Source organism: Phragmites australis, chromosome 22 (genome assembly GCF_958298935.1).
Source record: "Phragmites australis chromosome 22, lpPhrAust1.1, whole genome shotgun sequence".
NCBI lineage: Eukaryota > Viridiplantae > Streptophyta > Magnoliopsida > Poales > Poaceae > Phragmites > Phragmites australis.
Genome location: NC_084942.1, coordinates 13,734,401 through 13,753,031, shown reverse-complemented (window position 1 = coordinate 13,753,031; position 18,631 = coordinate 13,734,401). Strand labels below are relative to the sequence as shown.

The 18,631-nt window shown below is 40.2% G+C and overlaps 1 protein-coding gene across 1 annotated transcript; it reads right to left on the bottom strand.

The window, feature by feature from the left end:
• Positions 1-239: 239 nt before the first annotated feature.
• LOC133904521 (uncharacterized) lies at positions 240-11,320 on the bottom strand. The gene is made up of 4 exons (XM_062346018.1): positions 11,107-11,320; positions 10,825-11,028; positions 10,350-10,740; positions 240-330 (listed from the first exon to the last, which is right to left on the bottom strand). Exons 1-4 carry the CDS (start codon positions 11,318-11,320, stop codon positions 240-242), a joined length of 900 nt encoding a protein of 299 aa, XP_062202002.1.
• Positions 11,321-18,631: the final 7,311 nt, after the last annotated feature.

Genomic DNA, 18,631 nt, shown 5'->3' with positions numbered 1-18,631 from the left:
TTTTAGTAGATTCATTTTTTACCTATGACCCACGAAAACAAGTGGTATTAGATTCATTTTTTACCTATGACCCACGAAAACAAAAAATAAAATTAGATATAGAACCTGTCCAAGACAATTTGTGCCTTTTGCCATTACCATATAGTAATTGATTTTGTTTAATCATTGGTTGTGTAATCATGTTGAATTACTTATCTTAGTGTCTAGTTCCCTTAGGGTTTTGAGTTCTGTTCATGTTGTCACGCCGCTGCAACACCAACCATCACTTTGCCACCGTCATCACCATTCAACATCATCCCCATGCTGCTTCCATCATCATCTTCACCACCACTGCCAAGTCAGTTAGTGATAAGGAAACTGAGTTGGAGTTGAATACAGAGACCAATCCACGCACTGTTCGGTAAAACGACCATAACTTTTGGATATAGAGTCTAATTCGACGTTCGACCTCTACTTTCAAAGTAAACGAGGATCACATCTGAAAAAATACCTATGTTCATACTGATACCTTTATTGACCCCCCCAAAAAAAGGCTCAGAAGATCGTCGACACGACCTCTAAAGTTTTTGGTCAAAAATTGATCCTCTCCGAATTGGTTGAATTTTTTTAAGACATAGTGCTACATCTAAAAGTTAGTGCTGCATAGATGTTTCATCAATCTGAGTTATCAAACTTACAAAAATATCTTTCAAGTTGCATATTTCAACTTTGTGGCCTTGTGTGCGGCTTTTTCAATCCTGCCTATAAGTGTTACATTGGATCCTGATAGTTTAATTTGTGGTTCAGTGTGTGGCTTTTCCTTCGATAGTTTTGTAGAGTGAGTTTTTGAGGTAAAAAAAAGAAAAAGAAAAAAGAGAGACAAAAAACAGAGAAAAAACCCTTTGGAATTTTGTTCCCTTTTCATCTTTGTGCTACGTTGTGATTTTGTTTGTGTCTAGGCTCACGTCTCTAATACGGTGTAGCCTAGGACCAGCATTGTACCATCATTTAGTGATTTTTCAACTTGCTTTGGCTAGCGTGGTTGTGGCATTTTCTAGAATAGGGCAGCCCTCCTAGCTCCATAAATCTTGTTACTCTCATACATGCTTTTTGTTCTAAGGTAATCGATACTTCTAATCTTTAGGAGGAGTAATTTGAGATCGGTACTGTGTGCCACCTTCCTATTTAGCTTGGTAAGAATGGGTAAGAGCTTGATTAAAAGTTGACTGGAGTGACCTTTTTGCAAGAAATCACATCCTTGTAGTCCATAGGAACATATTAGTACATTGATTTGTCTCTTGTCTTATGCTAACCATGCTAGGACTAGATGAACACTCAGATAATTCATCATCTCATTCACCACATATCAAGGGAATCATATCACATTTTGAGCAACAAGTGAAGATCCATACAGAAGCACTTGCTGAGGACGTATGAGTGACAAATGACCACCTTGGTCAATTGGAGATGACATAGATTGGAACCAACACCAAACTTAAAACTCTAGAGGCTTCCGTAGGTGCTATCAACACTTCTCTTATAGAAATCATATGGTGACTTTATGCAATGGGCAGCCTCCTGCTGCTGCTGCCACCAACAACAATGGCGTTTCAAGAAGTGAGATGGATAATAAAAGTGACGAATACTTCGCTGATACTGAACTTGATGATTCTAACAACCACAGTGACCATGAGCAACATCACTTTAAACACAATCAACAAGGCATGGGACCTTTGCGCCCATGTCAATAGGTATGTGATAATGATGATTCACTTGGCAAAATTAAATTCACTATGCCCCCTTTTGATGGTAAATGTGACACATATGCTTATCTTATATAGGAATTAGCTTTGATTAAAAAATTTCTTGTCATGAATTTCCTGCAAATAAAAGGGTCAGTGCTGCTACTAGTGAGCTCACAAATTTTCTTGTGTGTGGTGGAGTGAATATTGTTGTACTCACCCAAATAATACACCACAAACTTGGGATGATTTAAAAGGATTATGTGTGCTAGATTTGTTCCTTCATATTATGCACATGATTTATTATAAAAACAACAACAATTGAGACAAGGAGTAAATATGCAGAAGATTCAGGAATTGCAAACCGGTATGCTTCGTTGTGGCTTAGTAGGGATGAGGAAGACTCTATGAATAGATTTTTTGGTGGTTTGAATCATGAAATTCAGGACATTCTTCAATATAAAGATTACAACTCTGCCACTCATTTGTTTCATTTTTCTTGAAAAGCTGAAAAGGAAGTGTAGGGATAACGTGCAAGTGCAAGAACTATTTTTTTTACATGATGTAATACTACATGGATGCCACGAGCATCTACTGCCACATCCAACACCAACCGCACCATTGCGTCATCTATTTCAAATAGTAAGCAACACCCTACTACCTCGAATTTAGCACCACTACCGTCTGAGGTACAAAGGGATCCATCCAAGCCTCTGCAAAAAGCTCTTCATCTGTTGCTTTGTCGGGACGCACATGAGATACTCAATGGCATCAATGCCAGGGCTATGGACATATTAGGAGTGAATGTCCTAACAAACATGTGCTTACTATGAGGGAAGATGGTGAGTATACATCAGCAGTGATTTAGATGAAGAAACGTATGCTATGCTTGCAGCTGAACATGCAGGCAATGACAATAATTTTGATCAAGATGGTAAAAAGATTGGTGTTGAAGATGTTGATCATTAGGCGAGTCTTATTGTGCAGCGTGTGCTATGTACACAAGTGGAGAGGGCCGAGCGAAATGAGCAACACAATTTGTTCCAAACTAAATGTGTCATCAATTTGGAGGATGTTGCAACAATTTGGCAAGTTCGGACATGGTTGAGAAGCTAGTGTTGACCACCAAACCACATCCTTAGCCATATTATATTCAATGGCTCAACAATAGTAGCAAGTTAAAGGTAAATCGTTTGGTGAGAGTACACTTTGCTACTGGTTCTTAGTGTGATTATGTTGTTTGCGGTGTCGTACATAAGCAAGCTTGCTCTATGTTATTAAGTAGACGTTGGAAATTTGATAAAAGTTCTACAAACCATGGTAGAACCAATTAATATTCTTTCATACTTAATGAAAAGAAAATTGTCTTGCTTCCCATGTCTCCTGAAGCTATCTTGAAAGATGAACTTGCTAGAGCTAGCAAAGAGAAAAATCACGAGCGTGATAAGAGTAAAAATCAAATTGTAACAAAAGAGTTTGAGCGACATAAGAAGAAAGAACCTAAATCTGAGCATGCCAAGAAAAATGAAATTAAATTAAAAGGTTCAAGTTTTCTTGCTACCAAATATGATATTAATGAATTTGATGCTTCTCATTCTGTTTGCTATGCTTTCATTTGCAAAGAAGCTTTGTTTTAATTAGAGGATATACCTTCTTCTTTACCTCCTGTTGTCAATAACATTTGGTAAGAGTATAACAATATCTTTCCAAAAGACATACCATCAGGCTACTGCCTGTTCAAGGGATTGAGCATCAAATTGATTTAATTCTTGATGCTTTGCTGCCAAACCGTAATTTTAGTGCTTGACAAAGTGTATGTGCATGAATCTTAGTCCTTGTGCTGTTTCGGTAATTTTAGTGTCTAAGAAAGATGGATCATGGCACATTTGTGTGGATTGTAAAGCAATCAATAATATGACAATTAGATATCACCATCCTATTCATAGATTAGATGATTTGCTTGATGAATTAAGTGGATCTACTGTGTTATCTAAAGTTAACTTGCGTAGTGGATATCACCAAATTCACATAAAATTAGGAGATGAATGGAAAATAGCTTTTAAAACTAGGTTTGGTTCGTATGAGTGGTTGGTTATGCCTTTTAGTTTGACTAATGTACCTAACACTTCTCATGAGATAGATGAACGAAGTTTTATGTGCTCCATTGGAAGCTTTGTGGTGGTATACTTTGATGATATATTGATTTACTGGAAATCTTTGGAAGACCATTTATATCATCTTCGTGCTATTTTTGATGCATTACATGCTGCACGTTTATTTGGCAACCTTGAGAAGTGCACTTTTTGCACCGATCGAGTATCGTTCCTTAGCTATGTTGTTACTCCACATGGCATTAAAGTTGATTAAGACAAGATTAAGGAGATATAGAGTTGGTCAGCCCCTACAATGGTCACACAAGGGTAGAGATTTTTAGGACTTGCTGGATTTTACTATCGTTTTATGAAGGATTTCAGTACCATCATCGCACCATTGAATGAGCTTATCAAGAAGGGTGTACAATTTATTTGGAGCGCCGCACAAGAGGCTGCTTTCACTACATTGAAAGATAAGTTAACACATGCACGACTACTCCAACTTCTTGATTTCAATAAAAATATTGAACTAGAATGCGATACTAGTGGAATTGGTTTAGGTGGCATGTTATTACAAGAAGGTAAACTTGTGGCATATTTCAGTGAGAAATTGAGTGGTCCTAGTTTGAACTATTCTACTTATGATAAGGAATTATATGGTCTAGTTCGAACTTTAGTAACCTAGCAACATTATCTATCGCTCAAAAAACTTGTTATCCATTCTTATCATGAATCTTTAAAGCATATTAGAAGTTAAAGTAAACTGAATCCTAGACAAGCTAAGTGTGTTAAATTTATTGAGTCTTTTCCTTAAGTCATAAAACGCAAGGAAAGAAAGGAGAATGTAATTGCTGATGCTTTTTTTCTAGAAGATATACCATACTTTCACAACTTGACTTCAAAATTTTTGGATTAGAGACTATTAAAGAGCAATATGGGCATGGTTATGATTTTAAAGATGTGTTGTTGCATTGTAAAGAGGAAAAACTGTGGAACAAATTCATTGTTAACGATGGGTTTATATTTCGAGCTAACAAGCTATGCATTTCAGCTGGCTCCATTCATTTGTTGTTGTTACAAGAAACATATAGAGGTAGACTGATGGGACACTTTGGCATGAAGAAAACGGAGGACATACTTGCTAATAATTTCTTTTGACCAAAGATGAGATGGGACGTCGAGCATTATGTTACTCGCTGCACTACATGTCCAAAAGTTAAGTCATGACTTAATCCTCATGGTTTATATATGCATCTTCCTGTTCCTAGCATACCTTGGAAGATATTTCAATGAAAATTATTTTAGGACTACCTAGAACAAAGATGGGGAGGGATATCATTTTTGTTGTCATAAATAGATTTTCAAAGATGGCACACTTTATGCCATATCATAAAAGCGATGATGCTACTGCTACACATGTTTTTATTTGTTGTATCGTTAAATTGTTCGCTTGCATATTGTGCCAAACACTATAGTTTCATACCATGATACTAAATTCCTTAGCCACTTTTAGAGAACCTTAGGGGCAAACTTAGGGACTAAGCTTTTATTTTCTACTATTTATCGTGTTCAAACTGATAGACAAATTTAAGTTGTTAATAGAATTTTATCTACTATGCTTAGGGCTCTGTTGAAAAAGTAAGAAGAATGTTTGCCTTATATTGAGTCTGCTTATAATTGTTCACTGCATTCTAGTACAAATATGTGCCTTTTTCAAATTGTTTATGGTTTTGTATCTCATGCTCCAATTGATTTATTACCTATGCCATCTTTAGAGAAGGTAAATTATGATGCTAAACAACATGCTAAATTGATCTTAAAAATACATGAGATAACTAAGGACAATATTGAGTGCATGAATGCTAAGTATAAATATGCTAGTGATCAAGGAAGGAAACATGTTACTTTTGAATCTGGTGATATAGTTTGGTTGCATTTGAGAAAAGATAGATTTTTTGATTTGTGAAAGTCTAAATTGATACCTTGAGCTGATGGTTCTTTTAAATTTATTGATAAGATTAATGATAACGAATATAAGCTTGAGTTACCTGTAGCTTTTTGGAGTAAGTCCCACATTTAACGTTTTAGATTTGAACCCATATTTGGAAGAACAAGATGAGCCAGCGTTGAGTATGACTTCAATTCGAGAAGGGTAAGATGATGAGGACATCACTCTTATAGATACACGAACTACAAGTAATCATCTAGAGTCATTTGTTGTGCACGTCGCTTGAATCATGAGATAAGCTCATTCCTTTCTGTCCGTATCAATACTTATAAGGATGAGATCCTACTTAATAATTCTTGTGATATTTTGATACTTAGAAATATGGGAGAAGATAGCTCAAGTCAGATATAAGACGGACCACAAGAGGAAGGATGTCCAAAACAAGTTAGACTTCAAGTCAATTACAACTTAGCCTCCAAATTCAATTTGGATTCAGCAGACCATCATGCAATAAAAGGAACATATCTCTCTCATACGGAGTGCTATGGAAGTATTTAGCCACATCTTCGAAAGATTACAACTTGGTCTTTCCAACCGATCCGACATCATTAATAGATTTCTTATGAGGGACTCGGAATCATAAAAAAGAACCAATATTATAACATATAGAGATAAAGTCGGATTTTATTTCCTTAGTTTATTTCGTAGAGTTTAGAGGGATTGCATGCCTCATAAATAGAGGCCAAGGGTGACTGAAATACTTGGGTTTTGTTTAGATTGAAGTTTAGCTCTTCGCTACTTTATCATGTAAATGCGCATGTTGGTTAAACCACTTGTTTTTCTGTTGATGGAACCCCACCTTATTGAGCATTCACAATTTTTTATTGAACTTTTAGATTTTTATTCGCAATTTCATATTACTTTGATCTTGTTGTTGCTTGTTCTTCGGTTACTTGCAGGAACAAAGACCTTCCTTGTTTGGTTGATCGTGCTCCGGTGCGATCAATAACACTCTGGAGTTGGTGTATCGATTGCTAAGGTGCAATGTCATGTACGGTTGTAGTCAGATCGTAAACGTCTTCTGAAACAAAATTGATAGCTATCTTTCTCATCGAAAGATCAGGACCACAAGACATATCAGAATCGCTGCAAAATTTCTAGTAAGCACATCATCTAGATCAGTATATGCTAAAACTGTGTGAGAATGGCTTTCATGTGATCTTGCCATATGGAGAAAGTGATCTTACCATTAAACTTCTCAATGTCAAATTTAGCGGATGATATATTAGAGAAAAACTGCAGATCAAAATATATGATTATTCAGAGTATAAGGATTGATCTATATTTATTGACAATAAGGGGTCTTGTTGAATTAGAACTCTATTTGTATTTGAGGCATAATATCTTAACACATTGACTGGAGAGCTCGTGGATGGCTTCCTGACGTGGCTAGAACAAGGTGTGTTTATATATTCCGTAGGATATATATAGCAGATCAATCTTGGCAGCAAGCGTGGCTGAGAGAATAAAATTCAGCAGCGTGCACGCTAGGATCCGGACGGCCTGTGGTGCCCGTATCTTGGAGGACGGTGTCGCCGTCAGCGGAAAGAAGTGGATGGACGAGCGACGGTGCGCTCATTTGCCCATGCATCGAAGCTATGGTGACGCGGCATGTCCGTGAGCAGAGGCTTCCTCAGTTCCTTGGGCCATCTGTGCATCGCGATGAGATCGGTTGCGCACTGCAGCAACTGCCTACCACGTCGGTGAAAGACTTATGGACCAAAGCAGCTCTAGAAGACACAACGGAGTGGGCCACATGGACATGAATGATGCAGCAACCGAGCAAAGGTGGCTTGCAGTACAGCAGTAGCATTACAAATGAGTTATCTTGTTATGCTTTACAAATGGGTCAAATAGGTTGAGGTGATTAGTGGTGTGTGGTATAAAAAGAGTTGCATTAGATCCTAAACATCTTTAAATTTCACTCGATCGTTTACTCGTTCTCGCTCTCACACTCGATCTCTACAGCCATCTCCCCTCCACCTCCCCCATCGCTGTCACTACTACTGCCATCGCAGTCGCCGCTACTGCCATCGCAGTCGCCGCCAAGGTTTTACTTACCGACCGGAGGTCGGTTACCGACCTCCGGCGGTTACCGAAAAAGCGCGGTAACCGCGGTAACCGCCCAAAAATTCAAAAAAATTCGGAGAAAATTCATTCGGCAAATTTTGAATTTTTGCGAAAAAATCGGATTTTTTGGCTCTCGGTAACCGGTCGGTTTGGACCGGTTACCGAGCGGTTTGCTCGAGAATTCGAGCGGTTTTCTCGGTTACCGACAGGTCGAAAACCGAGCGCATTTGTGCGATTACCGAGCGATTTTTAGCGGTTACCGACATGTGTGGATGCATTTTCAATAATTAAGGTGTAAATCATAATAAACAAATAATTGGCCACTAAATCATGAGGAAAAATAGTATATAACCATCATAATATGTTTTCTACTATCATATAAAAATTTAGCATGACCTTTGCTAATTTTTTTATGTTTCGAAGGCAACAAATAGATAGTAATGGCAATTGAAGCACGAACATATAATTATTGTTTGGAATATATGCGTATATTACATATGCAGCGCCTGAAAATAATAAATATTTATGGAATTATCATGACCTTCGAAAGGAAATCTGCATCACCTTTAGAACCACCAGCTTGGTGGCCGATTACATTCGGCCATATTGTACTCATCGGTGGACATTAGCATTAGCCGTCGTGTCGATAGTAACTCTGCTTTGAACTCAGCCCAAGTTTGTCCTGTCCATGCAGAAGTGGTTGACCATTGTCCTTGCAAAGTGGCATAAAACTCAGGATCTTGCCACTCATAAACCCAATGAATAGGAGGCTCTGAATGAGCATTGGGGGCAGGATAGTGGTATGGGTACGATCCAGAACTACTCTCCATGCCATAGCTGCTGGAATAGCTCGCACTATCCTGTGGTCCATCGTGGCCACCGTGTGTTATATGCCTTGGTGAGGATGGAGCACCGTGATCCTGATCTTGCGTGGCATGTGAAAACTGACTCTCACCAGTGAATTGCACAGGAGGAACGACAGATGTTTGGCCTGGATGAGCATCACCGTCCTGACCATCATCATCACCGCTGTCAGTCTTTGAGCTGCTGTCATTCGATTCTTGGTAAGTTTGGCTCTTTGTGTCACTATTCGTGCTCTCATCGCTTTGCACTTGTCTTTTGCCCTTGCCCTTAGTCCTCTTGCTCTTCCTTCTTTGCGTCATTTGCTTTTTCCTCTTTCCCGTGTGTGTGTCACCAACCGTTGTAGCAGCCCATTGTTGCAAGTCAGGTGTGTTCACTGGGTCTGTCACCAGGCAGGGTTAAAAAACCGTCGGTAACCGCTCAAAAATCGCGGTTACCGACCTTCCCGGTCCGGTCCGATTTCAAAAACCGCTCGGTAACCGAAATTTGAATTCAAAAAAATTGAAAAAATAAAAAAATTCAAAAAAAATTCAAAACAAATCTTAAAAAAAACTAGACATAATTCTAAGAACTTCTGTGAAAAAAAATTTCAAAAATAATGTCGTTTGCATCATATTCTATAGGGAGAAAGTTTGAAAAAAATGAAAAAAATTGAAGCGCGCGGCTCAATTATTAACTCACGTCAAGGAAAAGTGTAACATGCAAACACATATTTTTCTTGTATAAAACGTATTTTAAGAGAATCTTTAAAATTGATTTCACTTTATTTAGAGTTTTATTAAATTCTCTATGATTTTTACAAAGTTCACAAGCATAAAGTGAATATATTAAGAAACATCACTGTAATTAATTTTTTCATGTCTACTATTATTTTTTCTACGTAAATAATAATATAAATAAGCTAATGAAAGTGGTTTCACTAATTTTTAAGGTGTGATGGATCAGTTATGAATTAATCTAGTCGCAACACATTTACACAATCATGCATGTTACAATAACTAATTCATGAGTTCATATATTTTTAAAAGATATAGGATCATGTAAGAAGACTAAAAAAATTAGTTTCATGATTTTTGGATTAGCAAAGAGTAAACTATGCATTTACCTTGGTTTAACAAATAAAATTTCTCACAGAAAATTTTGAACTTTTTTATGAGTATAAATACTTTTATCATGTAGATCATGTTACAAGGAAGCCAACAAAAATTGTTTCACTTGATTTGAAGCTCGGATGAATTAGTTATTGATTTTACAAGATTGAACCCTTTTTTAGGTTTTTTGTTGAACTGCGCTGAAATTCGATAAAACCGCTTGATAAATCGAGAAAACCGAGCGGTTACCGACCCAAACCGCTCGGTAACCGACCAAATCGAAAATGCGAGAAAATCGCTCGGTAACCGACCCAAACCGCTCGGTAACCGACCCAAACCGCTCGGTTACCGAGAGGGCAAAAACATGATTTTTTCGCAAAAATTTAAAATTTGCCGAATGAATTTTCTCCGAATTTTTTTGAATTTTTGACCGGTAACCGCTGTTATCGCGCATTTTCGGTTACCGCCGGAGCTCGGTAACCGAGCTCCGGTCGGTAAATGAAACCTTGTCACCAGGTGAGTAGGCAAGGGTACGTCGCTATCTGTGTCCTCCTCGTCAAGCTTAGGGGCTGCATTTGATCTCCCGGTCTCCATCCAGTCCCGGAGCGGATTGTTATCCTCATTCAATGTGAGCTCCATAAGCCGCTGAAATGGATCATCATCAAGAGTTGACCTGATACCTGCATCCAAGTTGTTTTGTATTCTTAGGTTGTAGTTGACATACACCAACTTATGGAGCTTCTTGTAGCTTAATCGGTTGCGAACTTTGGTGTGGATGAAAGCAAATGTACTCCAGTTCCTCTCACAACCACTAGATGAGGCGCACTGTGACACTAGACGTCTAGCAAGCATTGATAGTGTAGGTGTAGATGAACCAAACATGGACCACCATTGCGCTGCAAGTAGGTATAGTGATATGAGGCTCAGAAAAGTAGGTATAGTGATATGAGGCTCAGATAGATATGTAAAAATCTTCGTACCCGGATGAGTCCTGCCGTCACAAGCCATCCGTGCAGCTAGAGGACCTGAGAATGAGAGAGACTTTGTCCGATACGTTTCAGCCTCAATAAGTGCTTCCGCGGCAGTAGTAACATCAGTCAGCCGCTCAAATGCCTCACGGAGATCTTCGAACAAGGTTGGACCTGTGCCATACGCGTAATACATGCGGGGGTTCAAAGCGGCCGCTGCAAGTTGACGATCAAAACATTAGTACTAAAAGCATTACAAACACAAGCATTTGAAAAGTGGTAGGAGTGTATTACCGGCATTCATGTATGTCCCATTGGCTAGATCATTCATTCTACGATCGACAATTGCCATGTACTTATCCAAAGAATCCCTATCATTCTTATACAATGATTCATACTCATGCTTCACAATGGTGTATCTCAGGAGCACCTCACTCAACGTTGGCACTTTGTCCTGATCCGCAAAACGGAGGAATGCATACAATGGCTGGACGGAATCAACAACCATTTTTAGATTGTCCCACCATGGTAAGCTGGATAGGCAACTATGTGCATATCTTCCAATATCAGAACTAATGTATCGAGACTGCTGGAGCTCACTAGATGCCATCCATTGCATGAACCTGTCCTTTCATCGTAGAAAGCTATCAAGAAATAGGTAGTTAGTTCCAAATCTTGTGGCATTCCACCTCACCAACTCTCCACCAATTGCTGCCTTCATCATTTCATGTAGTTTCGAATGATTGTACAGCCATCGTGATATAGCCCTTGCACTTTGGATGACAATGTCGTGTTCTCTAAAATCGCCAACCGACTTCAACATTAAATTTATCGTGTGTGCCACACAAGGCTGCCACGCGATAGCAGGATATTCCCTTCTCAAAACCTGGCATGCCTTCTTATAGTTGGACCCGTTATCAGTCACAATCTGTACAATATTTTCTGGACCTAAATCAGTTACCACTGCTCTTATCTCCTGCAATAAAAGAATGAACCATATAAATATGCAACAATTTCAATACTATGTTACCAACTGAGAAAAATAATATACCTTATTCAAATATTTAGCATCTTGACTGTAGCCGGTCGCATCAACAGACTTGTGAAAAAACATACGACCATTGCAATATATGAGGAAATTAATAATGCTCATGTGCGTCGGTCCCGTCCACGAATCGCACATTACAGTAACACCATATTCTGGCCATTCTAGCTTCCACTTGTCAAATATTTTCTTTAAAGCATTTTCGTTCTCGTCCAGATACTTACCATCTATATCCCGCCCTGTTGGAGATGGTACACCCTCGCCTGTTACAGAACAAATGATCATACCTCAAAAAGAAATAAGTATGACAATAATAAACTCATTACACACTAAATCACTCACCCCATTTTTGTGTTTCTTTCACTGCAGCGATAAAGAATGCATCGTCCGCCCTTCTGCCAGGAATGCCTGAAGTGTGAAAAAATTTGGACCATGCCACACCAATAGCTTCCTTCGCTTTCTTTCCCTTGGCACTCCATGACCCGGTGTCAATCCTCGGTTGCACAGGGGCTTTTGCTAAAGCAACATTGTAATCCCGGACACTTGGTGGTGGCTCCCTTGTTGACGATGCTCTTCTAAGCATCCTCTTTAATACAGATCCCCCTCTGTCAGTACCACCTCCATGCTCGTAGGACTCGCCTGACCTCCTCCTAAACTCTTCCTCATCCCTCGATTGACCAACGGCACGCTGCACCTATTCCTCTTCCGTGTCCTCATTGTCGCTTGTCAAATCTACTTGAACTCTAGCTGATTCTTGCCTCCGAAGCCTCTCGTCTGCCTTTCCCTTCCTCTTATCTTTTGCCCTATCTAGCTCACGTCTGAAATAATCGCGTACATCTGGAGGCACCCTATCACAGTGTACAACATTTGATCCTCGCCCTGCCAAATGTTCTTTCAATCTTGTGGCACCACCGCCTTTCTTCGACTTATTGCAATAATTACACCTAAAACCCGGAGCCAAATTGTCCCCATGCTGCCATACCACATCTTTATCTGTCATTGACTAGTTTGCAATTTCTCTGTACGAAGAAATAATCTCGAAGGTTAGCCTACTAATACATATGCCAACATGTGTTCAAATCGTTACCCAACTCAATTGAACAAAAATTGTCAATGCTTACCTAACTAATAAACTAATTTGACCGCATATTACCATCATATACACCTACATAACCGATTATGTACCACATATGTTACCATCATTCACATGTACATGAACAATTCAATGTAATAAGGACTATAGCTCAACGATTCACCCGAGCTCAACATCGAACAATGCATTTCACATGAAAGAACTACTACACAGTTCACAACCGAAGTAATAATGCATTGCATCGTCAAAATAACATGCTACCGACCCCTACATTGCTAAAATCGAGCTAACTACATCGGTTACCAACCAATAATGAGCAAAAATCGAGCATTTTCTAACGGTTACCGAAGGGGGGAAATCGGTTACCGAGGTTGCTCCACTCTCCGCGCCCGGGCAGTTGAAGACGTCGGTTACCGAATGAAGTCGGTCGGTAACCGAGTTGAAGCGGTCGGTTACCGAACGTTCCCCGCCGGAGTCGCTTCTTCTTCCACGGATTCGGTCGCCCGATCGCCGGAGCCGCTCCAGCAGCGTTCACGAGCTGAATGGGGAAAGTGATTGCAAGCCTGGACGCACTGACCGGCCGCAACCTTATCCTTTCGCCGTGGGCCACAAATGGGCCAGAGGATACTGTTCATTCGGCCCAGAACAGAAACGAGCCCATTTGAAATATGCCCGCACTTTGCTCATCAATTTGGATGTCGAAACGATATTTTTTTCAAGTTTCGTTTTCACAGATACTCTTAAAATTACCTCTAGTTTTTTATCAGATTTTTTTTGGATTTTTTTTTTAATTTCGGTTTGAATTAATTGAATTCAAATTCGGTAACCGAGCGATTTCTGAAATCGAGCCGCAGCGGGAAGGTCTGTAATCGCGCATTTTGGGCGGTTACCGTCGCATTTTTGAACCCTGGTCGCCGCTGCGGCAATGGATCTGTCGCCTTCTTCTCCAATTGTGGTTACTCCACTGCCGCCACCTTCTCTGGCCATACCAGCTGATGGAGTCTTGGTCCCGATCTTCACGACGTAGGATCCCGGTCTTGATAACTAGCCGAAGAACGGTCGATAACTTGCTGCAAGCAGCGATAACTAGTGCAACCTGACGACGTGCACAAGGAGCCAACCACCGTCTCTATACGGCAGCCTGAACCAAGGATTGGCCCAACCACACTCTCAAAGAAACCAACCTACGCAACCTGGAATCGATGGACCAGGAGCACGGATTGGGTGCCGATGACGCGGCCGCTTCTGTAATCTCCGCGAAGGAAAACAGAAGAGCTAAGGGGTAGAGATCTCTCTCTGGATTTGTTAGCACACAGCTGAACAAAGGGGTTTGTATTTTGATTATCAAAAGTCTATCATTGCTATGAAGCAATGGAGTATTTATACAAGGAACAACCCTCCTTGATAAGTGAAAACACGAAATGGAAATAAAAAGATAGACTATGTGAAAGGATCTCTACGAAATCAGCTTCTGGAGAGTTTCCGCGTAGCTGTTGGTCTTCGGCGCAGTCTTCAGTGTTTAGGCAATAACTCCACCTTGGAAGCTTCAAATGACGTGCGGCTGGATGCGTTGGAAAGCTAACTTGATAAGCTTTCACACCATGTATAGTATGCATCTCGGAACTTTGTAGAATGATACAGTTTTACACGGCAACTTTAGCTTCATGCAGACTGTTGAGCTTCTGACCAGTATGCACTAAAACTAGTCGGGCGCCATAACGGTTTTTCCAAACTGGTCGGGGTTGGTGTCATTGGAAACTAGACTTCAAGAGCTTTCCAACAAGTACCCATTGGCCTTCATAGCTTTTGGGAATCAAAAGTTATGATTATTTCTTTCAGACTGTTCTGCAGGACTGGACGAATTCGAACGTGGTTCTTCTTTGTATTCATCGCCTTGTGTGTTCTTGTTATCCTCCTTGGTAAACCTGAGTAATAGCAATGTACTTGACTTAGGCAGTATATAATTCTCATTAATATTTAAATGAGCTTCACAAAGTAGCGCGTTCACCTCTTGTTGTAGTTCCTTTGCCTGACTACGTGTAATTGGTCCTTTAAAGACTTGGGTTGGTGTAGTTGTGCTCGGCATGGTCGGTGTGGAGGTCGGCGATGTCGGAGTAGAGGTCGGTGAGGTCTGCGAGGAGGTCGCCAAGGTCTGTGAGGAGGTCGCCGAGGTCTGCATGGTTGGGATGTCCTCATCATCCTCCCCCTCTTGAATAGGAGTCGTCCTCGACTCTGATCCTTCTAGTCCGAAGAATGGTGTTAAGTCAGCAACATTGAAGGATATGCTAACACCATAATCTTCAGGGAGCTCAATCTTATAAGCATTATCATTGATCTTGGACAGCACTCTGAATGGACCATCTCCTCGTGGCATCAATTTGGATTTGCGCTTCTCTGGAAAGCGGTCTTTGCGAAGGTGTACCCACACTAAATCTCCAGGCTCAAATGTCACCTTGCGATGCTTGTTTGCCCATGCAGCATAGTACTTGGACCTTTTCGCTATTGCTTCTTTGGTCTTCTCATGAATCTTCTTGACATAAGACGCGCGCTTGGATGCTTCCATGTTACTCCTTTCCTGCAATGGTAGAGGCAACAAATCGACAGGAGCGAGTGGTTTGAAACCATATACAACTTCAAAGGGACACATATTAGTTGTAGAGTGTACTGCCCTGTTGTACGCGAATTCCACATGTGGCAAGCACTCTTCCCATTCTTTCAAGTTCTTCTTGATCAAGGCTCGCAGCAGCATAGAAAGTGTTCTATTCACTACTTCAGTTTGCCCATCCGTTTGAGGGTGGCATGTGGTGGAAAACAGCAGCCTTGTCCCTAGCTTGGTCCACAATGTCTTCCAGAAGTAGCTCAAAAACTTGGTGTCGCGGTCGGAAACAATCGTTTTGGGCATGCCATGTAATATCACAATATCCCTGAAAAATAGAGAGGCTATATGGGAAGCATCATCGCTTTTATAACAAGGTATAAAATGTGCCATTTTAGAGAATCGATCAACAACAACAAATATTGAATCCCTCCCCCTCTTTGTCCTAGGTAATCCTAAAACAAAATCCATGCTAATATCTTCCCAAGGAGCATTAGGAATAGGCAAGGGAGTATATAATCCATGGGGGTTTAGTTTTGACTTAGCTTTGTGACAGGTGACGCATCTTTGCACAAGCCGTTGAACATCTCTTCTCATCTTCGGCCAATAGAAATGGTCAGCAAGCATCTCATATGTCTTTTTCCATCCAAAGTGACCCATCAGACCACCTGAATGTGTTTCCTGTAACAACAAGAGTTTAACAGAGCAACTTGGAACACACAATTTGTTAGCTCTAAACAAAAATCCATCATGAATATGATATTTTTCCCATCCTTTTCCAGTTGTACATTTGGCATAAGGTTCTGAAAATTCATGGTCAGTGGGGTATAATTCTTTTATGTTTTCAAGTCCCGGCACCTTTACTTCAAGTTGATTTAACAAAACATTTTTACGGGACAAAGCATCAGCAACAATGTTTTCTTTACCTTTCTTGTATTTCACAACATATGGAAAAGTTTCTATGAATTCAATCCATTTGGCATGTCTACGGTTCAGTTTTGCTTGGCCCTTTAAATACTTCAAAGCCTCATGATCTGAATGAAAAACAAATTCTTTTGGCCATAAGTAATGTTGCCAAGTCTCAAGTGCTCTTACCAAAGCATACAACTCCTTGTCATATACCGAATAGTTCAGTTGTGCTCCTCCCAACTTCTCACTGAAGTATGCAACGGGCTGTCCGTTTTGCATGAGAACGCCTCCAATCCCAATCCCACTTGCATCACATTCAACCTCAAAGGTTTTAGTGAAATCCGGCAACACAAGCAAGGGGGCTTCGGATAATCTTTTCTTCAATTCCTGGAAAGCTTTCTCTTGTGGTTCACCCCATTGGAAGGCAACACCTTTCTTTGTCAACTCATTTAATGGAGCAGCTATGGTGCTGAAATCTCTCACAAATCTCCTGTAAAAACCAGCAAGTCCATGGAAACTTCTCACCTGACTTACATTTTCAGGAGTCGGCCAATCCTTGATTGCTTTCACCTTTGATTCATCAACTTGAATTCCTGAACCTGAAACTACAAAACCAAGAAACACAACCTGATCTGTACAAAATGTGCACTTCTCAAGGTTAGCAAATAATTTTTCCTTTCTTAGCACATCCAAAACTTGCTGAATATGAGCAACATGTTCCTCCAATGTCTTGCTGTAAATTAGGATATCATCAAAGTAAACAACAACAAATTTTCCAATGAATGCTCGCAAGACATGGTTCATTAATCTCATGAATGTACTAGGTGCATTAGTCAATTCGAAAGGCATAACTAACCACTCATACAACCCAAACTTTGTTTTGAAAGCAGTTTTCCATTCATCTTCAAGTTTCATTCTAATTTGATGGTAACCACTTCTTAAATCAATTTTAGAAAATATCATAGATCCACTCAATTCATCTAACATATCATCTAGCCTAGGAATAGGATGACGATATCGAACAGTGATGTTATTTATGGCTCTACAATCCACACACATCCTCCAGGAACCATCTTTCTTTGGCACCAAAATCACAGGTACAGCACAATGACTTAAACTTTCACGCACATAACCTTTATCTAAAAGTGCTTGTACTTGCCTTTGAATTTCCTTTGTTTCTTCAGGGTTGGTGCGGTATGCTGGACGGTTCGGAAGTGCAGCTCCAGGGATGAGATCAAATTGATGTTCAATGCCACGCAAGGGAGGAAGTCCAGCAGGTGTCTCCTCTGGAAAAACATCTTCATATTCCTGTAACACACGTGCAACAACACTAGGGACAGATGTTAAGTCGTTAGCTGAAAGCAATGTGTCCTTGCACACAAGTATGATCAATACTTGGTCTAGGTTTTTCCTCACATCTCTCATTTCAGATTTGGTGACCATCATCACTAAATTCTCTCCCTCTCGTTTCTTGTTTTCTCTCATGTTTAGCTTGTGGCTCTCACTCACCGATTTGTGGAGGGCACTCGAATTCTTTTTCTCTTCTTCTTTTCCACTCTCATTCCTCACATTGGAGCTCTTTTGTAAGTGCTCAGCGAGGATTTGCTGTGGTGTCATGGGTTTAAGAATCAACTCCTTGCCCTTCCACTTGATGGTGTATTGATTGGTCCGACCACAATGTAGAGAGGACCGATCATATTGCCATGGTCTTCCTAGCAGCATATGACACACTGTCATGGGTGCCACATCACACTCCACGGTGTCAATATATTCACCAATCTTGAAAGGAATTTTCACTCTATGTGCAATCTTAATTGAACCTGAATTATTTAGCCATTGCACATGATAAGGATGAGGATGTTTCAGCAGCTTTAAACCAAGCTTTTCAACCATTTCCTTGCTAGCAAGATTGTGGCAGCTTCCACCATCAATGATTACTTTACACACCTTGTCTTCAACCTTGGCTCTGGTTTGGAAAAGATTGTGCCGCTGTCCATTTTCAGCTTCACTCATTTGCACACTCAAAATTTGAGTTACAACAAGAGCAGCTCCAGTTTCAAATTCACAGATGTCCTGCTCCAGATTACCTTCCTCTTCAATCTCTTCATGTTCTTCATCACTAGCAGATTCATACTCTCCTTGGTCATTTACAATAATGGTCCGATTATTTGGACAC